At 37.1% G+C, this 26,990-nt stretch overlaps 1 protein-coding gene and 1 pseudogene across 1 annotated transcript in view; both read right to left on the bottom strand.

The window, feature by feature from the left end:
• ACER3 (alkaline ceramidase 3) overlaps window positions 1-26,990 on the bottom strand; it is a 169,336-nt gene that overhangs the window by 95,489 nt on the left and 46,857 nt on the right. The window contains exon 2 of the mRNA XM_003420075.4: window positions 25,918-26,028. Within this exon, the coding sequence (XP_003420123.2) occupies window positions 25,918-26,028 (111 nt within the window). The remainder of the gene's footprint in view (window positions 1-25,917; window positions 26,029-26,990) is intronic.
• LOC135231741 (protein yippee-like 5) lies at window positions 12,943-26,028 on the bottom strand (annotated as a pseudogene).

Below are 26,990 nucleotides of genomic sequence, written 5' to 3'. Positions count from 1 at the left end.
AGAACAAAACTGGTTTCTCATTCAAAAATTTATACACAAATTGTTTCATGACATTGGTGGTAATCCCCGCAAAGTGTCAGCACTCTCTCCCTTTCCACCCTGGCTCCTTGTTTCAGTTCCTCCAGTTTTCCTATCCCTTCCTGCCTTCTCTTCTTAGCTTTTGGGCAGATATTGCCCATTTGGTCTCATATGCTTGATTGAACTAAAAAGCACATTCCTCATGTGTGTTATTGTTTGTTTTATAGGCCTGCTTAATCTTTGGCTGAAAGGTGAACTTCGGAAGAGGCTTTAGTTCTGGGTTAGTTATTTAGTGTCTGGGGGCCATAGTCCTGGGGGTTCCTCCAATCTTTGTCAGAAAATAAGTTTGGTCATTTTTGCTAATTTGAATTTTTGTTCCATATTTCTTTCCTGCTCTGTCTGGGACTCTCTATTGTGATCCCTGTCAGAGTGGTTGATGGAGGTAGCCAGGCACCATCAGATCTTTTGGACTCAAGATGGTGGAGGCTGTGGTTCATGTCATCCATTAGTCCTTTGTTCTAATATTTTCCTTGTGTCTTTGGTTTTCTTCATTCTCCTTTGCTCCGGGTGGAATGGGACCAATAGATGGCTGCTCACAAGCTTTTAAGGCCCCAGATGCTACTCACCGATTTAGGATGTAGAACATTTTCTTTATGAATTGTTATGTCAATCGACCTAGATGTCCCTCAAGACCATGGTCTCCAGCTCTCAGTCCCAGTAACTAGATTCCTCAAGATGTTTGGATGTATCTAAAAAGCTTCTGTTACTGTGCCCCTTTTGTGCTCTATTGTATATATGAATATATAAGCTGTACATACAAATAGGTATGTAAAAACATCCACAGCCTAACCTATATAAGCACACGGGTATACGGCTATACACCCTCCTTCTCCTATTCAGCATATGTATCGGCCTATGTATCTGCTAGCTGCTTGTAAGTTATTATTTGCTTTTACTGTTGTTGTAGGGTTGTATATGCTATAATATTTACTATTATTGCCTCTTTTTTCCCCCCATGTATTCCTCTAAGTGTCTTCCTTTGCCTTGGTCAAGTTGTGCTGACTTCCCCTATACCGTGTATTGTCTTTCCCTTCACCATAGTTAGCACTTGTCTACTATCTAGTGAGTAATTTGCCCTTCCCATCCCTCCACCTATAACCATCAAAGATTGTTTCTTTCTGTGTGCAAAGCATTTCTTGAGTTTTTATAATAGTGATCTCATACAATATTTGCCCTTTTGTGATTGACTTATTTCACTCAGCACAATGCTCTCCAGATTCACCCATGTTGTGAGGTGTTTCACAGATTCGTCATTGTTCTTTATTGTGTAGTATTCCACTGTACGTATGTACCATAATTTGTTCATCTACTCTTCTGTTGAGGAACACCTAGGTTGTTTTCATTTTTTGCTAGCGTGAATAATGCTGCAATGAACATGGGTGTGCATATGTCTATCTGTGTGACAACTCTTATGTCTCTAGGATATATTCCTAGGAGTGGGATTGCTGGATCATATGGTATTTCTATTTCTTGCTTTTTAAGGAGGTGCCATGTCATTTTCCATAGTGGTTGTACCATTTCACATTCTCACCAGCAATGTATGAGAGTGCCAATCTCCCCACAACCTCACCAGCATTTATTTCCTGAATTTTTGATCGTGCCATTCTTGCAGGGGTGACACGGTATATCACATCACGGTTTTGATTTGCATCTCTCTAATGGCTAAATGGCTAAAGGGAGCTCTGGTGGTACAGTGGTTAAGAGCTATGGCTGCTAACCAAAAGGTTAGCAGTTTGAATTCACCAGCTGCTCCCTGGAAACCGTATGGGACAGTTCTACTCTGTCCTATAGAGTCACTATGAGTCGGAATCAACTCAACAGCAACAGGTTTGGTTTGTTTTTTTAAGGGCTAATGCTCCCGAGAATCTTTCCTTGTCAGCCGCCCGAATGGCCACTTTGGTGAAGTGTCTGTTCGCGTCCTTTGCTCATTTTGTGATTGGGTTGCTTGTCTTATTGTTGAGTTGTTGAAGTTTTCTGTATATTTTAAAGATTAAACCTTTATCAGATATGTCAGTGACAAAGATTTTTTCCCAGGCTGTAGGTTCTCTTTTTACTCTCTAGGAAAAGCCTTTTGATGAGCCTAAGTATTTAATTTTTAAGAGGTCCCAGTGACCTAGTTTATCTTCAGGAGTTTGTACACTTTTAGTTATGCTTGATATTCTACTTACGCCATAAATTAGGGCCCCTAGCGTTGTCCCTATGTTTTCTTTCATGAACTTTATAATTTTAGGTTTTACATTTAGGTCTTTGATCCACTCTGAGTTAGTTTTGTGTACGGAGTGAGGTATGGATCCTGTTTCATTTTTCTGCAAATGGATATCCAGTTTTACCAGCACCATTTGTTGAAAAGACTATCTCTTCCCTCTCTGAATGGACTTTGACCCTTTGTCGAAGATCAAGTGTCTACAGGTGGATGGATTTATTTCTGGGTTCTCAATTCTGTTCCACTGGTCCCCACTGTACCAGTACCAGGCTGTTCTGAATACCTTAGCTGGACAGTAGGTTCTGAAATCGGGCAGTGTGAGGCCTTCCACTTTGTTCTTTCTCAGCAATGTTTTATTTCCCTGGAACTTCTTTCCTTTCCATATAAAGTTGGTGATTAGTTTTCCCATCTCGTTAAAGAATATCATTGGAATTTGGATGGGGATTGTATTGTATCTGTAGATTGCTTTGGGTAGTATTGACTTTTGCAAGATGTTAAGTCTTCCTACCTATGAGCATGGTGTGTTTCTCCATTTACGAAGGTCTCTTGGTTTCTTGCAACAGTGTCCGTAGCTGTCTTTGTATAAGTATTTTACGTCCCTAATTAGCTTTATTCCTAAGTATTGTATCTTTTGGGGGGCTATTGTAAATGGTATTGTTTTCCTGATTTCCTTTTTGGAGCTCTCTTTTTTAGTGTAGAGGAATATGACTGATTTTACATGTTAATCTTGTACCCTACCACTTTGCCAAATCCTTCAATTAGTTCTGGTAGCTTTCCTGTGAATTCTTTGGGATATTCTATACATACATGGTCATATCATCTGTGAATAGGGATACTTTTTCCTTACCAATTTGGATGTCCTTTATTTCCTTTTCTTGTCTTATTGCTCTAGCTAGGACTTCTAGTACAATGCTGAATAAGAGTGGTGATAAAGGGCATCCTTATCTAGTTCCTGTTCTCAGGGGGAATGCTTCCAGTCTCTTTCCATTGAGAACAATGTTGGCTGTTGGTTTTGTGTATATGCCCTTAATTACATTGAGGAATTTCCCTTCTGTTCCTATTTTGTTGAGAGTTTTTATTAGGAACAGGTGTTGGACTTTATCAAATGCCTTTTCTGCATCGACTGAGATGATTATGTGGTTCTTTTCCTTTGTTTTATTTATGTGGTGAATTATGCTGATTGATTTTCTAATGCTGAACCATCTTGTATACCTGGTATGAATCCCACTTGGTCATGATGTATTGCTTTTCTGATATGCTGTTGAATTCTCTTGGCTAGAATTTCGTTGAGAATGCTTGTGTCAATGTTCATGAGTGATACTGGTCTACAATTTTCTTTTTTAGTGGCGTCTTTCTCTGGCTTTGGTATCAGGTTATGCCGGCTTCACAGAATGAATTCAGGAGTATTCCTTCCTTTTCTACGTTCTGGAATATTTTGAGTAGTATTGGTGTCAACTCTTCTCTGAATATTTGATAGATTTTTCCAGTGAAACCATCTGGGCCAGGACTTTCTTATGTTGGTAGTCTTTTTTATGACCTGTTCAATTTCTTCTTTTGTTATGGGTCTGTTCAGATTGTCTACCTCAGTTTGTGTTAGTTAAGTAGATATTGTGTTTCTAAGAATCTGTTTCCTCTAGGTTTTCAAATTTGTTGGGAATATAATTTTTCACAGTATTCTATTACAATCCTTTTTATTTCAGTTGGTTCTGTTGTGATGTTGTCCATCACATTTCTTATTTGGGTTATCTGCAACTTCTCTTTTTTTTTTTCTTTTATCAGTGGTTTGTAAATTTTGTTGATCCTTTCAAGTGTCTATAGTTAGATGGATTTATTTCTGGGTTCTCAATTCTGTTCCATTGGTCCCCATTGTACCAGTACCAGGCTATTCTGAATACCTTAGCTTGACAGTAGGTTCTGAAATCAGGCAGCATGGTCTACTTTGTTCTTTCTCAGCAAAGTTTTATTTCTCTGGGGCTTCTTTCCTTTCCACATAAAGTTGGTGATTAGTTTTTCCATCTCTAGTTGATTGTTTCAATTGTTCTTATGTTTTCTGTTGCATTTATTTCTGCTCTAATTTTTATTATTTCCTTCTGGCAGCTGTGGGCTTCTTTTGCAGCTCTTTTTCTATTTGTTTGAGTTGTAGGGTTAAGGTATTGATTTTGGCCCTTTCTTCTTCTTTGACATGTGTGTTTATTGCTATGACTTGGCCTCTGAGCACTGCTTTTGCTGTGTCCCAAAGGTTTTGGTACGCTGTATTTTCGTTCTTGTTTGAGTCCAGTAATTTTTTAAATTTCATTCTTAATTTCTTCTATTATCCAGTTGTTTTTAAGCATGGCGCTGTTCAGTTTTCAAGTATGTGATTTTTTTCCCTTGTTCTTCCTGTTATTGATTTCTAATTTTATAGCACTGTGGTCTGAGAAAATGCTTCGTGTATTGATATTTTTGAATTTATGGAGACTTACTTTGTGGCCTAGGATATGGTCTATTCCAGAGAATGATCTATGTGCACTGGAGAAGAATGTGTACTGTGCTGCTGTTGGGTGGAGTGCTCTGTATATGTCTATGAGGTCAAGCTGGGTGACTGTGTTATTGAGATCTTCTGTATCTTTGTTGTGGTTCTTTCTAACTATTCTGTCCATCATCAAAAGTAGTGTGTTAAAGTCTCCTACTATTATTGTAGAACTGTCAATTTCTGTTTTCAATTGTTAGGGTTTGTTTTATGTCTTTTGGAGTTCTGACGCTGGATGCCTAGATACTTATTACGGTTTTGTCCTCTTGGTGGATTGATTCCTTAACCATTATATAATGTCCTTCCTTATCTCTTATGATAGGGTTTGATTTAAAGTCTACTTTACCAGAGATTAATATTGGCACTCCTTATCTTTATTGGTTACTGTTTATTTTTTTCCATCCTTTCATTTTGAATCCTTTTATGGCTTTGTGTTAAGGTGTGTCTCTGGTTTTTTTTTTTTTCTGGGAAGCAACATATTGGTGGGTCATTTTCTTTTATTCATTCTGCCACTCTCTGTCTCTTGAGTGGTGCATTTAACCTGTTTACATTCAGGCTGATTATCAATAGATATGAATTTACCACTGTCATTTTTGTTATGCTTTTTTTTGGGGGGGGGACATTTACAGTTTCTTTGTTCTGCTTAATTTTCTGTGTTGAGTTCTACTTTCAGGGATTGCCTTTTTATTTTGTGTGTAATGAGTCTTTTTTTTCTTCTTTATTTTGGTGAGTAGGTTTGTTAATTTTGTGATTACTGTGAGGTTTACATTTGTCATCCTATATTTAAAACAGTCTGTTATTTTTAGATATCACCTTGACATCCTCTCCATATGGAAGTTCTGTAACTACAGCATTCGTTCCCCTTTTTTGTTTTTTGAAGTTATTGTCAATTTCAGATTGGCACCTGTGGTTCCCTGTTTTTGGTTCTGTACCTTTATTTTACTTTTCAGATTTCTCTATCTGGGTTGGCACCTTAGTGATGCAGTCGTGTGGCTTGGTCTCACATTTTTGTCTGCTGTCACTGGTTCTCTATCCAAAGTACCCCCTTTAATATTTCTTGTAAGGATGGTCTGGTTTTTACAAATTTTCTTAATTTCTGTTTATCTGGGAATGTCCTAATTTCACCATTGTATTTGAGAGAAAATTTTGCTGGGTATATCATTCTTGGTTGACAATTGTTTTACTTCAGGGTTTTATATGTATCATCCCATTGCCTTCTTGCCTGCATGGTCTCTGCTGAGAAATCAGAGCTTAGTCTTATTAGAGTCACTTTGTAGGTGATATTTTGTCTTTCCTGAGCTGCATTCAGAATTCTTTATGTTTTACTTGCAAAGTTTGATTATATGTCTTGGTGACTTTCTTTTGAGGTCTATCCTGTATGGCGTTTTATCCAAGCCATGGTGTTTTCAATTGCCTCATATGCATGTGGAAGCTGGACAATGAATAAGGAAGACTGAAGAAGAATTGATACCTTTGAATTGTGGTGTTGGCAAAGGAATACTGAATATACATACCAAGAACTGCCAAAAGAACAAACAAATCTGTCTTGGAAGAAGTACAACCAGACTGCTACTTAGAAGCAAGAATGGTGAGATTACATCTCACATACTTTGGACATGTCATCAGGAGGGATCAGTCTCTCAAGAAGGACATCATGCTTGGTAAAGTAGAGGGTCAGCAAAAAGAGGAAGACCCTCAACTAGATGGACTGACACACCAGCTGCAACAATGAGCTCAAGCATAACAAAGATTGTGAGGATGGTGCAGGACCGGGCGATGTTTTGTTCTGTTGTACACAGGGTCGCTATAAGTCGGAAATGACTCGATGGCACCTGACAATAACAACAACCTGTATGGGGATTGTTGAGCCTCTTGAATGGAAATCTTCTTGTCTTTCATGACACTGGCAAAGCTTTCTTCTAGCAAGTCTTCAAAAATTCTCTCTGTGCTTTTATTTGTTTCCTCCTGTTCTGGAATTCCCATCACAAATAAATTATTTTTCTTCATAGTGTCCCACATAACTCTTTGGCTTTATTTATTTTTTTTATCTTTTTTCTGATTGTTTCTCAAACAAATTGGTATCAAGGGATTTGTCCTCTATTTTGCTAATTCCTTCTTCCATTGTTTAAATTCTACATCTATGTCCTTCCATTGAGTTATCTATTTCTGATATTTTATTGTTAATCTGTATTTCTAGTTGCTATTTTTGTATGATTTCTAATTGTCTATTTAATTTGACATTTTGTTCTTATATTGTTTTCCTGAATTCTTCTAGGCTTCTGTCTGTGTTTTCCTTAATCTCTTTGAGGATCCTGTACGTAAGCCTTTTGAATTCCTTATCAGGCAGTTCCATTATCAACTCTTACTCAGGAAGATTTTCAGCCTCTTTATTCTAGTCATTTGGTTAATCCATCTTGTCTTGTTTCTTTGTATGATTTGATATTTTCTGCTGTCTCCAAGGCATTAAGGTGTTTTATTATGATTTTGTTTTGTTTTATCAGAGTAGGTGGGTTGAGTATGGTTCCATGATCGCTTGTCTGGTGGCACAGTGGTGTTCACTTCCTGCCCCAAAGTTGGACAGGACAACGGCAGGCAGGGTGAGCCCTCATTGCTGTTCACTATACATGTGAGACGGCTGAGGGTGTACTGGCTTGGCAGTATCTGGTGGTATGGGAATGCTCACAGTCACTCACCAGGTGGGTAAGCAGCAGAAAAAAGAGCAAGGAGGGCATCTGGGGGTGCTGAGGCATGCCCTCCATGGGGGCGGGCAGTCCGCCAGTGCACCCACAGGCACTCTCCCCAGCAGGGGAGGAGTGCGGTGGGCAGCCAGCGGGATCACGTAGGTGCTCTCTCTTAAGGGGGAGGGGTGGGATGGGTAGCTAGAAGTCACGCAGGAACTCTCCTGGGTGAGTGGCCATGGGTCACTCAGGCGCTCTCTCCAGGGAGGAAAGGCAGGATGGAAGGCTAGGTATTGCAAAGGTGCTCTCCCAGAGGACGGGCAGGGTGGGCAACCAGGGGCCGCACGGGCACTCTCCGCAGTGGGAGAGAGGCACAGCAGGCAGCCAAAAAGGGGGGGAGAGAGAGAAAAAAATGTGGGGGTATGTCTATTGCTGTGTGCTCACCACCCACCCTACTGGTTAGGTACTGCTGTGGGAGTGCCACCCTGTCTCTGTGTCCTGGCTCCCTCCTTGCTCTGTGTACATCAGAATCACTGAAGCTCTCGTCCTCCTTCCTGTACTCCCCCTCTTTAGCTCCAGCTCATGTCCTGCTCAACTTGCTTCACTCTGGGTATGTTGATAGTTTCACTGTCTCCTACTGGGAGTTCCATGAGTGTCTTCCTGTGCTCCTCACCCAGGGTTGCTGCTGGCTTTGTCTCAAAATGGCTCTGCTGTGCCGGGCTGTCTGGCATGGCACCTCTACTCTGTATCTCTCTCCATTCGCTGTTGTTCTTCAGTTTCTTTTTGCAGTCGGTGTTTGATCTACTTCTATATACTTTTTTGATGCTCAGGGTTCCAGGGTTGTCATCTGTATCTGCTTCACTTTTTGTTTCTCAGGTCTCTGCTTTAAGAGGGATGGCGTGGTATGTCTGACTAGGCTGCCATCCTGAATCTTATCAGCTGATTTTTGACGAGGATGCCAAATCTATTCAATGGGGAAAGAAGATACTCTTCAATAAATGGTGCCCGGACATCTGGATTTCCATATGCAGAAGTTATAAAGCTGAACCCAATCTTGCACCATATGTGCAAGTTAACTCAAAATGGATCAACGACCTAAGTGTAAGAACTAAAACCATAAAATTCTTAGAAAGAAATACAGGGGAACAGATAGTGGTGATGGCTGAACAACACGGTAAATTTAATTAATGTCACTGAATTGTATACATAAAAGAGGCTGAAATGGCAACTGTGTTGTTATATATATTTTTACCATAATAAAATAAGAATGTCCATAGAAGCTTTACTCATAAATGTCCAAAACTAAAAACAACCCAAATATCCATTAACAAGAAAACGGGCAATTAAGTTGTATTATATTCACAAAATAGAATATTACACAGCAGTAAAAAGACTCAACTACTGATACATTATATCAAGCAAAGGAAGCCAGGTGCAAGAATATATATTATTTCATTCTTATAAAGAACATGCTAATTAGTCTACGGCTAGACGAGTCAGGATAGTATTTGTCTTTTGGGGGATGCACGCACTTAGAAGGGGCATGAGGGAATTTCTTGAGATGATAGTAGTTTTCTGTATCTTCATCTGAGTGGTGGTTACATATATAAAATCACATTGAGTTGTACATGCTTAAAATTTGTGCATTTTCCTGTATGTAAAATATATCTCAATTTAAAAAACAAAGAATTTAGAGGAGACCTCTTGCCTGCTGTGTTCCAAGTATACTTTGCCCAACAAAACATTCCCACCTAACTGATTTGCTTTAATATTATTCATAATTTTTTGGAAACATCCATCCAAAGATTCCAGGTCTTTAGTTAATAAAAACAAATACTTCATAGGTAGGGGGAAAGTAAGAATACAAAACAACAATGATAATAATGGATAGGAAATGATATGGCAGTTAAATGGAGAATCAAGATATTCTGTTTAACGGTATCTATTAATAAGAGGGGAATGTTTGGACTGCTAGGGAGTTAAAAACACCGGAGCTGGGGTAACAATAAAAGACATGACAATTAACAGAAACGAAACTAGATGTTATAACTTTGTGTACCTGTTTTCTTGGTAAATAATTATTTGTCATTCAATTATTATCTTATTCTGGCTTCAGCTAACTGCTCTGTATATTCTACAGCTAAGGCCCATAGGAACTGGATTAAGAAATACTGTAGCTGTCTGCTTTCTGGCTTAGGGAATTCTACTAGGCTACTTCCCTGGCCACCTCCTTAATTGACTACACAGGCTACTTAACCTGCTTCTTTAGTTGATTCTATCCCTCGGTTTTGGCTACTAGGTTGAACATGCTTACTCAAAGGGTAGTTATATGAAAACCACACAGGCATATGCACAAAGATTGGAAAGCATTAACCAAAAAATGAAAATACTGTTTTGGTTGGGTGATAGAATTATGGTGTTTTGTATTATTTCCCCAAATGTTACTATCACATTGTTTTTTCAGCAAACTAGAAAAAAAAAAAATCATTGATGTTTGTCACAATATCTGGAAAACTGGACTAAATAAGCAATAGGTTTCTAAAGCTTCTTTCCATGGCACATTGATTTTATGTCTGTTTCGTTACTAATATAACCGCTGCAATTTAAAAGGTTTAGTCCAGTATGCAGTATGCTAAAGCATCTACTCAATTTTCCCTTGATAAGAAGTACACTGTTGTTAAGATCATTTAAGATAACTCTGATTTAGTTTGGCAGGGGCAATGACTGACTGCAGGTATGATCACACTAAAATTAACTAAAGCTGCCTAATGCAAATAATTTCTTGCGCTCCTTTTCTTTAGAAAGTGACTTTGTGTCTCTGTGGCATTTCCACTTTAGTAACTTTCTACGTCAGTATTTACGGTGCAATTAATTACTTTTGTGTATGGCCTGTCTAGCCGTAGGCTTGTAACTCCCAACCAGGTGACTGATTGTGGGGTAATTGTGGCCTACCAAGGGGATTGGTCAGTTTTGCCTTAAAAGACAGCAAATTCCAGGGCAGGGAAGAGGATCCCACAACCACCAAGGAGGCAGAGGCCAGCAAGAGAGACTTAGCAGCAGAGACCCGGCAGCAGGAGACGGTGCACTGCGCTTCTCAGCCCATGGAGAGAGAGCTGAGTGCCTATGGGCAAAGACTGAAGGCCAGGAAGAAGAATGCCTGCAAGCACAGCTGGGGAGAGGCTATCCTGATGGAAGAAGTGTATCTTCAGCGTTCCTGAGCCTGAATTGTAACCCGTTACTTCCCTAATAAACACCATAATCCTGAGTGTGGTCTGTGAGTTCTATGTGGCCATTACAATGAATAATCGAACCCAGACAAGAATAGAGTGCTGTGGGCGGGGCCACTGGTAAAGATGACATGTCCAGTACCTGCCTCATGGGAATCAGCCTTGGACCGTTGATCTTGATTCTCTTTTTCCCTTGTGAAGTCAGAGGAGGTCAGACACTGCACCCAACAAGTCGTTTTAACGATATTGGACTTAGAAAACAATAATAAAAATCTTCAATATATTTTTTTCTGCCTTATTTGTGTTTTCACTATTTTACAATTTATTTTGTTTTTTTTGTTGCCAATTATCTATGCATTCAGATAATTGCAATTTAGATAATTATACAAATACAAATACACTGCACAACAAATAGATTGGTAGAACTACAGATTTTTGTTGTTGTTGTTTATTTATTTACAGATCATCTCCCTGCACCATAACATAAGCTGTATGGGGAAAAGGACTTCATCTTTTTGGCTGGCGCATGGTATGTACTCAAAAAATAACTGTAAAGAATGAATAAATGAAAACATTTTTATTTTAAAGAAATAAGATAAACCAGTATTTGTGACTTCAGGAGTAAAGAGAAAAATTAAATCTCATGGAAAAGGTTTCTTCTGGCTTGGTTCTGTATGAGACAATGCACAGTTTTAGTTATTGGTTTATGGCAAAACGAACGTACAGATCTGGGCTCAAGGCTTGGCACCACCATTCAGTAGTTGCATGATCTTGGACATGTTACTCCGTCTCATCTCAAATACTATGTTTATAAAAAGAGGTTAAAAAAAGAGTTCCTCATAGGTTGTCGGTTTGAAATGAGATAATATAGATTAATGTAGGTACTACAGACCCTAGTATATAACAAATGCTCTATGAATAAAATTATTGTTGTCTTTTCGAACTCTAACAATTTATAAATAACAAATTTTATGGCCTAATAAAAACTGAGTATCACAGGAAATTGGAAAATTCTGAGTTCTAATATCAAATACTAAACACTAACTCGACATACAGAATTCAGCTTCAAATAGTTTGTCTTTATTTTTCAATTTTCTCTCCAAGTGTTATGACAGAAAGAGTATTAAACTTATTTATATTCTCCATCATCTTCTACATACAAACAGAAAGTTTTGCTAATTTTAAAAATGTTTACTTAAAATGAATTTTAGGTTTCTATCATTCCTCCTTCAATTTAGTAATAGTAATTTTACTGAAACCTATCAGAAAAATAATCAGAGAAAACACCTTTGATTCTTCTATTGATCTGTTATGAGCATCTCCTCCTTGCATAAAATTTTTACGTTTCTAACACGATGTAGTAGTAAAACAAAGAAAAAGGCAAAGGAAGGTACAAAAACATTACATTGAACAGTACCATGTATGGTGATCCAAGCACAATCATGAAAGTAAGAATAAGGTATAGAAGTAACATGAAGGGTAAGTAATTTACTACCAAGGGATTGTTAAGTCAGCAAAAGCATTTCTTCTATACTCACTACCCACTTCTGCCCCTATCTTTACTTCCTTCAAATCTTATCCACTGTTAGATTACTTGGTATACTACCACACAGACTATAAGTGCTCAATAAAAAATTTTTAGTTGAATCTTTTATTTTGAAAACATCTAAAAATTGTCCTTTAATCTGGAACAGTTCCTTCAGACTTTCTTTGTCCTTTATGTCAACATTTTTTGAAGCATACAGGACAGGTGTTTCATAGAATGCCCTGCAATTTGAGTTTTTATGATTATTCTCTCATGATTTGATTGACGTTATTCATTTCTGGCAGTAATAATGCATAAACGATGTTTCCTTTTCAGGGATCATGCCAGGCCACACCTGATGTCAGTTTGTACGATTAGTGATGTTAACTTTGACTACCTGATGAAGATGGTATCGGCCAGATTTCTCCACTGTAACTGTTTTCCTTTTGAAATTAATGAGCAATCTGTGGGGGGTTGCTTTGAGGCTGTGTAATTCTCATGTTCCCCAAACCCTTTGATTAGTTTCATAGTTTTAGCATTCATCCATGACTCTTGCCTGAATCAATTTTTACTGTGATGATTGCAAAATGGTGATCAAAAAAAAGGTAACAAAAAACCTATCATTCTGTTTACATTTATTAGCAGGCATTCTACTGTTTCAAAAAAAGCTTCCTCTTCTCATCCCATTTATTTGTTTTTTAGTATCAATATGAACTCATGGATTCTTTTTTTTTTTTTTTTGCCTTTTCCTGTCTTTTCATGTAATTCCTTTAGTGACTGACTTATTTCACTCGGCATAATGTCTTCCACCTTCACCCGTACCATAGCATGTATCAAGACTACATTTCTCCTACTGGCTGACTAGCATTTCATTGTAGGCATGTGCCAAATTTTGTTTACCCACTCTTCTGTTGATGAGCATTTAGGTTGTTTCCACCTTTTAGCTATTGTGAACAGTGCTGCAGTGAACACTGGTGTATCAGTCTCTGTCTGAGTCTCTGCTTTCAAGTCTTTTGGGTATATACCTAGGAACGGAATTGCTGAGTCATATGGTAGTTCTATTTTTAGTTTTTTGAGGAACTGCCACAGTTTTCAACAATGACTGTACCATTTTGTATTTTCACCAGCAATGGATAAAGGTTCCAATTTCCCGAAATCCTTGCCAACATTTCTTATTTTCTGTTTTTGTTTTTATCTTAGCCATCCTAGTGTGAGTAAAATGGTATCTCATTGTGGTTTTGATTTGCATCTCTCTGATGGCAAATGATGTTGAATATTTTTTCATGTGTTTGGTGGCCGTCTGAATGTCCTGTTTAGTGAAATGTCTTTTCAAGTCTTTTGCCCATTTTATGACTGGGTTATTTGTCTTTTTGTTAAGTTGTCAAAGTTTTATATACATACTGGTTATTAGCTTCTTGTAAGATATATGGCTTCCAAAGATATTCTCCTAGTCAGTAGCTTGTCTTTCCACTTTTTTGGTAAAGTCTTTTTTTTTTTTTTTAATATCCAACTATCACTTTATTTATATTACTATACTTAAGTTATATGGAAAAAAACAACCAAGCAGTTCTGCCCCATTTCAGGAAAACTTTCAATCAACACCAATTATGTGGCAACAAATAACTAGGAATGGTGACATCTTTGGGTCAAGACTGACAAAGAAGAATGGGCTCTGGTGCTACTGTTTATCTCCAACAAGAATATGGCACAATGGCCAGCACAAGCCATGTTAACACTGGACCTTTAGTGCTGGTCACAAATTTGGATCTCTTCTCTGAAGCTATCAAATCAGGTGAAATAACTGGGTTTTACAAAAGGTTTTAAAATGAAGCCCAAATAAGCTTAAAAACCATGCTCTTGACATATTTTCCTCTCAAAATTTACATAAAACACACTGTTTTTCCCTCTAATAGCCCAGATTTTTTTCCTCACTAAGCCCATTATGTAGCTGCAGATTCCACCTCAAGATGTAAACACAGGGAAAAAAAAAATTAACGGCATCTGCATAATATTCTCTCCACAGACTGCTGTTGTGCAAAAAATTAAAAAAAAAAAAAAGAAGAAGAAGAAGAAAGGTTCCATCTTGGATTCTGACAACCTCTTGTTCTTCAGTTCATGAATCTGACTGTGATGCTAAGGTGACAGTGTATGAAAGCAGATTTTTGTTTTCAGTGAAGGAGACCTGGGAAAAGATGGTATTTATCTCTTTCTTCAAGAGTTATCTGATGGTACATGCTCCTCAAAGCCCTCGCTCTCTCTAACTAGAGCATGTTCCAGAATCACACGGCCTTCCTTATAACACTGGCTGTCTTCAGTGGGAAACTCATAGATCCATTCCAGTTTGCTACTGCAGTTTTTGCAGCTCACGTCTCAAACCATGTGGCAGCCAATGAGCATGACCCGGTCTTGAACTTCACTGTATTGCAGGTTAACTACCTTGTTAAAAGAAATGCTCGGCCAGTGGCGCCTGTGAAACGAGTGGAGATGAGTTCTGAGTGGTTGGTCAGGATTGTATTGCAGTTTGCACAAGAAAACAGACGGGTACCACCGATACGGTCAAGGAAAGTTCTGCCCATTTTTATAGCTGATGTTCTAAAAACTCTGAGCGGCTCTGCGATTTGTGGGTCCCTGCGGCTCTGCTCTCCTCAGCAGTGATGACACCTTGGTAAAGTCTTTGATGAACAAATTTTTAATTTTTATGAGGTCCATTTATATAGTCTTTTGCTGTTTGCACTTTCGTTGTTATATTTTATTGTTATAATCCATTGCTAAAAGCTAGGCCTGAGATCACCGGCCCTCATTTTCTTCTAAGAATTTCTTGGTTTTAGCTTGCACATTTAGGACCTTTATCTCTTTTTAATTTGTTTTTGTGTATGGTGTGAGGCATGGTCCCTGTTTCATTTTTCTGCATATGGAAATCTGGTTTTCCCAACACCATTTGTAAAAGAGACTCTTCTTTCTCCATCAAATGGACTTAGCACCCTTGTCAAAAATCAGTTGACCATAGATGTGTGCGGTTTATTTCTGTACTCTCAATTCTATTCATCTATGCGTCTATTGTTATACCAGTACAAGGCTGTATTAATATGTTTTAAAATCAGGAAGTATGAGTACTCCTGCTTTGTTCTTCATTTTCAACATTGCTTTACCTATTCAGGGCCTCTTGCCCTTCCATATAAAGTTGAGGATTGGTTTTTCCATTTCTGTAAAGCAGACTGTTGGAATTCCGACTGGGAACATGTTGAATCTATAGATCACTTTGGGTAGTATTGACATCTTAACAATATTAAGCCTTACAATCCGTGACTATAGAACATCTTGCCATTTATTTAAGTCTTCTTTAATCTCTTTCAGCAGTGTTTCATAATTTTCCTTGTATAAGTCCTTCATGTCCCTGGTTAGATTTATTCCTAGTTATTTTCTTCTCTTAAATGCCTAATTTCTTTCAGATTTCTCATTGCTGGTGTATAGAAACCCAACTGATTTTTGTTTGCTGACCTTGTATCCTGCAACTTTGCTAAATTCCTCTATTAGCGCTAGACGTTTTCTTGCAGACTCCGGAATTTTCTATATATACGATCATATCGTCTGCAAACAGAAATAATTTTACTTCTTTTCAATCTGGGAACTTTTGTTTCTTTAAGTATAATGTTGGCTTTTCACATATGGTCTGAATCATACCGAGGAATTTCCCTTCTATTCCAATCTCCTTTAGCATTTTCATCAAGAAAGGGTGTTGGATTTTATCAAATGCTGTTTCTGCATTCATAGAGATGATCATGTGGTTCTTTTTCTTTGTTCTACTGATGTGGTTGTGTTATGTCAACGGATTTTCTAAAGCTGAACCGTCCCCGCATTCCTGGAATAAATCCCTCTTGGTCATGGTGTATGACTCTTTTATTATGCTGCTGGATTCTGGTCACTAGTAATTTTTTTTTTTTTTTGAGGGTTTTTGCATATATATTCACAAGAGATACTGACCTGTAGTTTTCTTGTGATGTCTTTGTCTGGTTTGGGTATCAGGGTTACGTTTGCTTCACAGAAGGAATAGGGAGTATTCTTTCCTTCTCTACCTTTTGGAAGAATTTAAATAGTACTTGCATCAATTCTTCTGTTTAGCAGAATTCCCCAGTGAAGCCATCTAGTCTATGACTTTTTTTCTTGGAAGGTTTTTGATCACTGATTAGATCTCTTCATTTGTTATGGGTCTGTTCAGAGTTTCTATTTCCTCTTGACTCAGTCTGGGTAGGTTGTGGGCTTCTAAGAGAGTCTGCTTCATCTAGGTTATCCGGTTTGTTGCTGTACAGTTGTTCATAATATTCTGCCATAATTCTCTTTATTTCTATTGGGTAGGTTATAACGTCCTCTTTTAATTATTTTGGTTATTTGCATCTTCTCTTTTTTTCTTTGTCAGTCTAGCTAAAGGTTTATCAATTTTACTGATCTTTTCAAAGAATCAACTTTTGGTTCTATTGATTCTGTTTTCTATTTTATTTATTTACGCTCTCATCTTTGTTAGTTCCTTTCTTCTGGTAGGTTTAGGCTTAGTTTACTCTTCTCTTTTTAATTCCTGGAGTTGTTGAGTTAGGCTGTGATTTGAGATATTTCTTCTTTTTTCATGTAGACATTTATTGCTACAAATTTCCCTCTGAGTACTGCCTTCACTGCATTCCATAAGTTTTGGTATGTTGTGCTTTCATTTTCATTTGACTCTAAGAAATTTGTGGTTTCTCTTTTGAACAAACTAATGGTGGTTTTTAATAGTGTGTTTGTTTAATTTTTTTGTTTGTTTAATTTCTATATGTTTGTGTATTTTCCAGGTTTTTCTTACCTGTTATTAATTTCTAGTTTCATTCCATTGTGATCAGATAAAATACCTTGTATGATTTCAATTTTTTAAACTTTATCAAGACTTCCTTTGTGATCTAACATATGGTATATGCTGGAGAATAGTCCTCTGCACTGGAGTAGAATATACATTGTCCTATTGTTGAGTGGAGTGTTTTGTATCTGTCTGTTAAGTCTTTTTTGTTGTTGTTAAGTCTAGTTGGTTTATAATGTATTCAGGTCTTCTGTTTCCTTGCCAATTTTCTTTCTAAACATTCTATCCAATATTGAAGTCTCCAACTATTATTGCAGCGTATCTATTTCTCCCTTCAAGCCTATCAGTGTTTTCTTTACATACTGAGGTGCTCCGATGTTGAGCGCATATATATTTATGATTGTTAAATGTTCCTGATTAATTGACCCTTTTATCACTATATAATGTCTATTGTTATCTCTTATAACAGATTTTGCCTTAAAGTCTACTTTTTCTGATATTAAGATTGCCAACCAGCTCTTTTGGTTATTATTTGCATGGAATTTTTTTTTTTAAACATTCTTTCACTTTCAACCTATTTGTGTCCTTGGGTCTACAGTGTGTCTCTTGTCAACAGCATATAGTTAGATTATGGCTCTTCTTCATCCATCCTGCCACTCTCTACCTTTTGATTGGAGCATTTAGTCCATTCACGTTCAGTGTAATTACTGATTTAAAAAAACTGACTTACTTCTGCCACTTTGTTATTTGTTTTTTTGTGTCTTAAGCTTTCTTTCTTTGTCTTTGCCCTTTACTACTGTCTGCTTTTATGTTTTGTTGGTTCGTAGTAAGCCATTTTGGCTCCATTCTCCTTTCCTTTTGTGTATGTTTTTAAAAGATATTTTCTTAGTGTTTACCATGAATGTTACATTTAAAAGCTTTTTTTATTTATAACATTCTAATGTATAGATTCTTCTTTGATACCATGTCATTTTTCATTTTAAAACTCAAAATGTCCCAGGTTTGGCCAACCTGACTTCTGTGTGATTTTCACACTATCCCCTCATTTTTTTTTGTGTGTGTGTGTGTGTGTGGCATAGCAGGATGTTCCAGACTCATCGTTTCCGTGCCTCAGCCCAGGAACTAGCCATTTCTCCAAAAAGCCTTGGTCCCTTTGAGTGAAGAAAAATTTTTAGAAACTAAGCCCAGCGTACAAAGTATGTTCAATGCTACTTGTGAGTCACTGCTCCCAGGCCTTTACAGAGGATACAGCATTTTAAACAGATTTTTATAAAAATCATATTAATACTGCTAATTCCCATGCCATTCACAGGGTTCCTCCTTGCCTTCCCCCATTCCAAATTTGGATCATCCTTCTTCCACAGTGAGAACCCTAGCTCCCAATAATATCAACATATTTCTTCATTTGCTCAATCCTAAAATACACACAAAAAAAGCTTCAGAATTTCTATACCATGCCATTACCAGTAATAAACATACTAACTAAGGTTCAAGATTTATTTGCATTTCCTTTTGTCTTCAGATCAGGGGTATGTATTAAGGGTACTATGTCAAAAGTTACTTGGGTTAGTTCTTTTGCTTTTATCCTGTGTGGTTATGTTCTCCATTTGATATACAGTACAAATCACTTGTTCTTCAATTTCCCCTACCTCTGTCCTGGTTGATCTAATTTTATTTTTTGAATATGTGAAATAGTAACATAGTTCGAAAAGTGAGAACACCACAAAATGATATTCAGAGAAGTGCCATTCCTTACTCTATACTTTCTACCCCATCAACCCACCCCCTGCAGTAACTAATTTCAGCTTCAGTTCATCCTTTCTAAGTTTCTTTTTGAAAAAATAGCAGATGTATGTACATTTTCTTATTTCCTGTTTTTTCCTAACAAAAAAGGCTGTATAAAATTTTATAATTTTATATTCTGCCTCTTTTATTTAATAATATATCCTAGAAATCATTCCAGATCAGATCAGAGATGCTCCTCATTCTTTCTATGGCTACCCAGTACTCACTGTGTGAATTTACCAGTTGATTCAGCCAATTTCCTATGTGCGGGCTTTTAGCTTGTTTACATTATTTTGTAATTATAAATAATCCTGCGATAAACAAACCTGTAGACCTTTAACTTTGAATTGTTGAAATATCGTCACAGAAGATTCTTAAAAGCGAGATTGCTGGGCCGGAGGGTACACGCACACATGGTTTTGTTACCAGTTGCTGCTGGGTCAGCCCTGACTCGTGGCGACCCCGTGTGGGTCAGAGTAGGACGGTGCTCGCTCCATAGGGTTTTCAGTGGCTGATTCTTCAGAAATAGATCACCAGGCCTTTCTTCCTAAGTGCTTCTGAGTGGCCTTGAATTGCCATTGTTTCCATCAGTAGCCGAGTCATTAACGAATTGCGCCATTTAGGTACTTCATTCAGAAATTAAGGTCTCTCATATCCAATGACTAATCTAATCATGGCAGAATCTGACGTGATAGCTTACAGTTCTGTGGTACTTAGAGGTCCTTTCTACTTATGTATAAATATTATCTATCTTGACCTAAAACAAATGCAAATGTGATTAGTTTAGAGCTAACAAACTAGAATCCACTTTCGCTGCTATTTTTTTCTTTTATTATGATGATGCAGGAACATGGCAGAAGTGATTTCCCTATGTTAGGCTCTAATAAAGCTCATTCATCCATCCATCCACTATTTACTGAGGACCACTATACACCAGACAGAGAGCACTAGGACACAGTCCCTGCTGCACAGAGAGGTAAAGGAGATTGGTGGAAAGAAATATGTAAAACAATGTGGAAGCTGAGTTATATATTTTGTTCACTGTTATAGTCTAAGCGCCTAAAACAACACATAATGGTATTCACAGATGTTCAATAAACATTTTTTAAATGGTTAAATTCACACTTATACTTTTCCTTTAGTCAGTCTCATTTGTACCTATATCTAAAACTGCTCATAACTTTCCACCCCAAACCTAGGAAAGGAATAGTGGAAGATGAGGGCGGAAAGGTAGACTGGGCCCATATCATGATGGAAAGTGCCAATGAATTTCCTGAAAGCGGTAGGCAACCACTGAGGGACTTTAATCAGGAGCAATATAACTGCATTTCCTTTTTAAAAGTTCAGTTTGGCAGCAGTGAGAAGGAATTATCAGAGAACAGCAGTCAGTGATACTGCCTTAGTTTTATATGATAGAATTTACAGAACACTTTCATGTGTACTATCTTATTTCAACTTCATACAAGTTTTATGAAATAATATTCTGTCTTATAAATGATACTAGCCCTGGTTGTGCAGTGGTTAAGTGCTCAGCCATTAACCAAAATGTTGGTGGTTTGAACCCACCAGCTGCTCTGTGGGTGAAAAATGTGGCAGTCTGCTTCTGTAAAGATTACAGACTTAGAAACCCTAAGGTACAGTTCTACTCTGTCCTATAGGGTCTCCATGAGTCAGAAAAGACTCGACAGCAATGGGTTTTTTTTAAGTAGATGATATTATCTACATTTTATAGGGGAAGGGTTCCATGAGGTTAAATGGCTTGCCCAGGGTTGCACTGGAAAAACAGAAAAATATTCCCTATCACCTGATTGACAGAGTTCATGTTCCTCCATCATGTGGTGTTTTTCTACCTTTTTACCCCACTTCTTGCCATTCATTCCCTTAAACATTCACTCAGTAAATCAGCAAAGTACTCTTTTGAGTCAGGAACTGTGTTAAATCCCACGGATTAAATGATAATCAAAACAAACAGTACCTGACCTCATGTAGCTTGATTTGATAACGAAGAAACATTAATTAAATTATAAATGTCCTATTGGATAAAGAAAATCAAGCTATATGTTCTTGACAAGAGACTCCTAAAAATAAAGTGAAGCAGAAAGGATAAATGTGAAAAAACAAAACAAAACAAAACACCCAAACCCATTGCCATCGAGTTGATTTCGACTCATACTGACCCTATAGGACAGAGGAGAACTGCCCCATACGATTTCCAAGGAGCGCCTGGTGGATTCGAACTGCTAACCTTTTGGTTAAGAGCCACAGCTCTTAACCATTATGCCACCAGAGTTTACACACACACACACACACATAATATATACGTATATGTGATGTACATACACAGGTAGTCCCCGACTTACTGAGTTACAATGAACCACACTTATGACTATCCTTTTTTTTTTTTTTTGGTACATCTATTTTTTTTTTAATCATTAGTAATATGTACTACATACAATGTTGCAGCATGTAATTTGCTGATGTTATCATTCTCAGATGTAATGTTTCCAACCCCCAAAGACAAGTAGAGATGGAATTTATAAAGATACTGACAATAAAATCCAAAAAAAAAACCCAAACCCATTGCCATTGAGTCGATTCCAACTAATAGTGACCCTATAGGACAGAGTAGAACTGCCCCATAGGGTTTCCTAGGAGCACCTCGTGGATTCAAACTGCTGACCTTATGGTTAGCAGCCATAGCTCTTAACCTCTATACCACCAGGGTTTCCATACTGACAATAAAAGGCAATAATAATGAAAACTAAAAAAAAAATGAAGTATTCAACTTATGTCAGAACCAGTTTACAATGGGGTAGTTGTCCGAATGGAACCGTATTTAAGTTGAGGACTACCTGTGTATACGTGGCAAATACTAATCAAAAGAAAGGTGATGTACCCATATTAACATAAGACGAAATAGTCTTTAAGAAAAAAAAACATTTTAATAATGATTTGGGCCTTAAGTCAGGAATAACGATGGTCAGCACATGATGTCAAAGGAAAATCTCATCAAGAATATAGCAATTATACACCTATATATATCTAATAGGAGCCCTGGTAGCACAGTTAAGTGGCTAGTAACTGAACGGTCGGCAGATCAAACCCACCAGCCGCTCTGTGACAGAAAGATATGGCAGTCTGGTTCCATAAAGATTACAGCCTTGGAAACCCTGTGGAGTGGTTCTCCTCTGTCATACATGGTAGCTATGAGTTGGCATCGACTTGACAGCAATGGGTTTGGTTTGGGTTTTTTGATACATCTAATAACACAGCTACAAAACACAGCAAAAACTGACATTGACAGGTAGAAACTGAAGAATCCACAATTGCAGTGGTGAATTTAACATAATAAACTAAGGCGATAAGATTAAGAATATAGAAAATTTGAACAACATAATTCATAAGCTTAATCTTATTATATACTTATATAACTCTGAAACCAACAACAAGAAAAACACATTTTTGCAACCACACACAGGATATTCACAAAAATCGTCAAAGTATTCAAGTAAAACTCATCAAATATCAAAACATCTGTATCATTCAGACTACATTCTCTCACTACAGTGCAATTACATTGAATGGTAATAAAAATATCACATAGTAAAACTTATGGGACATGCTCAAGGTGTCACACAAAATTTAAATGTTTGTACTAAAAATGAAAATTAGTAAATATTCAACTCAAGAAGTCAGAACAAGAGAGTAAACAAAGAAAGTAGAGTAGAAATAACTAAAGCATGAACATAAACAAATAAAATAGAAAACAAAGATTCACAACAAAGAAAATAAATGAAATCAGAAGTTGCTTCTTTAGAAAGCCTAGTAAAATAGCCAAATCTCTAGCAAGGTGGGGCAAGGAAAAAGGAGAGAAAACACAAACAAAATTAGGAATGTTGAAAGGTTATAGCAACAGATTAAAAAGAAACATCAGGAAAAAAATAGGAGAAAACTATGAACAACTTTATGACAAATCTGAAAGCTTAGATGAGGTAGATAAAACTAACTCAAGAAGAAAGAGAATACTGAATAGGTCCATAACTATTAAAGAAATTGATCGGTAGTTTAAATCAACAAAAACAGAAAGAGAGAACCCTTAGTTTAAACAGTTTTATAAGCAATTTTACCAAATATTCAAACAACATACTGTCTGAGAAAATAAGAGAATACTTCTCAGCATTTTTCATGGACCTAATGTATTACCTTGGTATGAAAACAGTAAGAGCAAAATTACAGGTCAACATTCCTAATGTACCCAGATGCCTAAATAAAGTTCCCCCAAACAAACCTAACAGTAGGAATATTCTATATCTTAATCTGGATGGTGGTCGCCCATGTAAAAATTCTTCAATCTATATACACTTAAGAGTTTTATATTTCTCTGTATTTTTGTTTTACCACAACTAAAAAGAAAAAAATTTAAAACCTACACAAACCCAGCTGTGTATTTTTAAAGAATACATAATGACCGAGTCAGATTTATCTCAGGATTGCAAGAATAGCTTACCATTAGAAAATTTATTGACCTAATTAACCATATTTTCAATTTTTTTTTTTCAATTTAAAGGAGAAGAAGAGACACATGATCATCTAACTAAGCCCAGAAAAAACAAAAGGTCTGAAAATTTCAACAAGTTTTCATGAGACAAATTGTTTAAAATCTCTGAATGGAAAAAAAAGAGAACTCCTTAATCTGATAAGAGGTATCTTTAAAATGGTATAGCTAACATCATAATGATAAAACTTACTACAGTTACCTTTAGAATCAGGATAACATAGGGATGCCAACTGTTGGCACCTTCTATTAAACACTATACTAGAAGTTTTACAGCACAGTTAGGCAATTTAAACAAATAAACAAAAAATTAATTTATTGAGAAGAAAGGATCAAATCTGTCATTTTACCCAGATACTATCAAAGTCTATATATATTAAAAATTATCCAAGAGAATTTATGGTCAAAACTATTAGACTAAAAAAATTTCAGAAAGTTTCTGAAAACAAGTTTAATAAACAAAACAATTATAATTATATATCAGTGACTGTTAACTAGAAAATGTAATTTTTAAAATATCATTTACAACACAATCAAAATGAATTATGAGCTATGAATAAACACAGCAAAAGATGTGCAAAGACTTAATGGAGAAAATTATAAAACTTTTATTGAAAGACATAAAAGAAGACCAAATAAATTGAAGAGTTTACATTGTTCTTAAATGGGGGGAGTCGTTATCTCCTGAATTTCTCTATAACTTCTACATAATTTCAGTCAAAATTCCATAAGGCTTTTTTTTGGGGGGGGGGGTGGGAATTAGTACTTGATAAACCGATCCTCAAATTGATATGGAAGGGCAAATAACTAAAAACAACCATGACAATTGTGAAGAAAAATAAAGAGGAGAACTTGATGTACCAGGTATTTTTAAAAAGCTACAGCAATTAAAGCGGCGCTGTCTTGGTGAAGGTAACGACGAACGGACCTACACTGCTGGTTGAAGAGTAAATTAGTAGCTATTTTGCAGAGAAGTTTGGTTATATCTAGTAAAGTCAAAGACGCATGCATACATCTATGACTCAGTAATTCTACTTTCAGGCATAAACCCTAGAGAAATGCACACATGAGCACAAGGAGATACGTACAAATGTTCGTTTCATCATTATTTGTTAAGCCTGAAAACTTGGGAAAATGTCTATGAAGAGAATGAATAAATTGTGGTATATTCACACAATGGAATACTACATAGCAGTAAATATGAATTAGAACTACATGTATTGATATAGTTCAATCTCCATTCTAAAATATAATGTTGGGGCTGGGGGTTGGAATAAGTTGGAGAAGGTTAGATATAGTATGGTATGCTTTATATAGAGTTTAAAATATGCAAAACTATACTATATATACTTTTTAAGGATACACATATACATAGTATAAATATAGGAATATGCGAAAAAGTGATAAACATCACATTCAAGATAGGTGTTAATTCTGGGGGATGGACAAGGAGGTTGAGGGGAAAAGGATTAGGGAAGAATACAAAGGATGTTTCAATTTCATAAGTAGCAGCTTATTTCCTTATTTAAAAAAAGAAAATCTGAAACAAATCTTGCAAACTGTTAAGATCTGACATGAAAAAGCTGGGTGGTAAGATACACAGGTGTGTTTGTTATACACCCACACATCACTCATCCACAAAGTTAGGTTCCAAAGACCAGGTCACTATGCAAAATCGGTGTTATGCAAAATACTTGCAATTTCCCACCCCAGCCTCCCCTCCTCCCTAGCCCCAGCCCTCACAGGTGGACTGCAATAGCCCCTCTGTACCTGTGGTGGTCACAGGCTCACCCTCACTTTACCCACCAGAATCCGAATCCATGCTGCAGGTGCTAGCGAAGTGTCCTCAGCCACCCAGAGTCCTAGCTCAGGCTCTGCAGGACACTTAGTATGTAAAGTGGGGCGGCATGGGCTGGCTGGTGTGCGGCAGCCTCAGCCAGGCGGTGGCTGCCACCGCAAGCCACCCATGCTGCTCCTGGCACCCACCAGCCAGTGCCCGCATGCAAGACAAGCTCGAGGTAGAGGGTGAGGTGCTCCACAAGAGAGCTGGGAAGAGGGAGCAGAGACAGAAGCCAGTGGGAGCCAGAGCTAGGGCTCCCAGTGGGTTCCAGACTAGGGTTAAAGATCCTGGGGAGTGGTGCTGCTCCTACCTCCACACACCTGGACACACCTGGACGAGCTGTTCAAGTGAGGGTGTGCGCTGTCATTAATGTGCAAAATAGTTGGATAGCAGATTTTTTTACTATTGTCGTAAAGGCAAAATGTCAGATAACAAGATAGTAAGTGAGGAGTAGATATATTATTACCTCTATTCTTTTCAGTATGCTTGAAATGGTTCATGATTGTTGTTGTTATTATTATCCAAAATGCTGTTCAATTAACTGGCAAGGTTTGTAGAGTTTTAATTCAGAAATTCTTGAATGTGGTCAAGATACGTAACAGACAGCATAAAATAGAGAATCACTTTTAGAAATAAACAAGAAAAGCAGCTATCTGAATATTGTATCATTTTGTCAGATGAAGGGTTATACATACCTGTGAGTGCTAAATAAGAAGCAATGTACCGCTTTTCCAGTCCATCTCTAACACTCTGAATTGCACCAAAGAGTGGAGGTATGATCATAATCAGATTACTCACTGTATTCCCTGTAACAGAAAAAAACAAGAAGATATTTAGATTAATCAATAACACTTTAAATAAGAATACATTCACTTGATTTAGAATAAGCCCTTAACCATTTACAAGGGAGCCAGAAGAACCTGGTGAATTCAGTTGTATACAGTGCAAAGACTTTGTCCTCAACACTTTTTTTCTTAATTTTTACAAGTCTTTGTACAAACATTTCCAAATACATTTATCAGAAAACTGATTTTTTAAATAGAAGTCCAAAAGTCATGTCAACAGTATAGACTCAAGATATTTCAACCACAATTTTCTTAAACAAATGGAAAAACCTTCCTCATTGTCATAGTTATCCAGTGTTGTTATAACAGAAATACCACAAGTAGATGGCTTTAACAAAGAGAAATTTATTCTCTTACAGCCCAGTAGGCTACAAATCCAAATTTAGGGAGTCAGCTCCAGGAAAGCTCTTTCTCTGTCAGCTCTGGAGGAAGGTCCTTGTCATCAATCTTTCCCTGGCTAAGAAGCTTCTCAGCGCAGGGACCCCAGGTCCAAAGGATGCACTATTCTCCTGGCTCTTGTTTCTTGGTGGTATGAGGCCCCCCTGTCTCTACTCCCTTTTCTCTTTTATAACTCTAAAGAAATTGGGTTAAAACACAATCTAATCTTGTAGATTAAGTCCTGACTCATTAACATAACTGCCTCTAATCCTGCCTCATTAACATCATAGAGGTAGCATTTACAATACACAGGAAAATCACATCACATGACAAAATCTTAAAATACTGGGAATCATGGCCTAGTCAAGTTGACATGTATTTTGGGGGGACATGATTCAATCCATAATACTCATGACGTTAAAAGTTATATTTTTCTTGTCATGTTTTTCCAGAGTGAACTTTTGGTCTGCCAATGGCCAACTTAGTAATGTTAACTAACTCTCCCACTGAGGGCAACAAAAAAAGTGGGAGCATCGAAGCCCTAA

This window comes from Loxodonta africana, chromosome 7 (assembly GCF_030014295.1).
Source record: "Loxodonta africana isolate mLoxAfr1 chromosome 7, mLoxAfr1.hap2, whole genome shotgun sequence".
Taxonomy (NCBI): Eukaryota; Metazoa; Chordata; class Mammalia; order Proboscidea; family Elephantidae; genus Loxodonta; species Loxodonta africana.
Note: the sequence above shows the minus strand (reverse complement) of the source record. Positions and strands in the feature narration are given on the sequence as shown.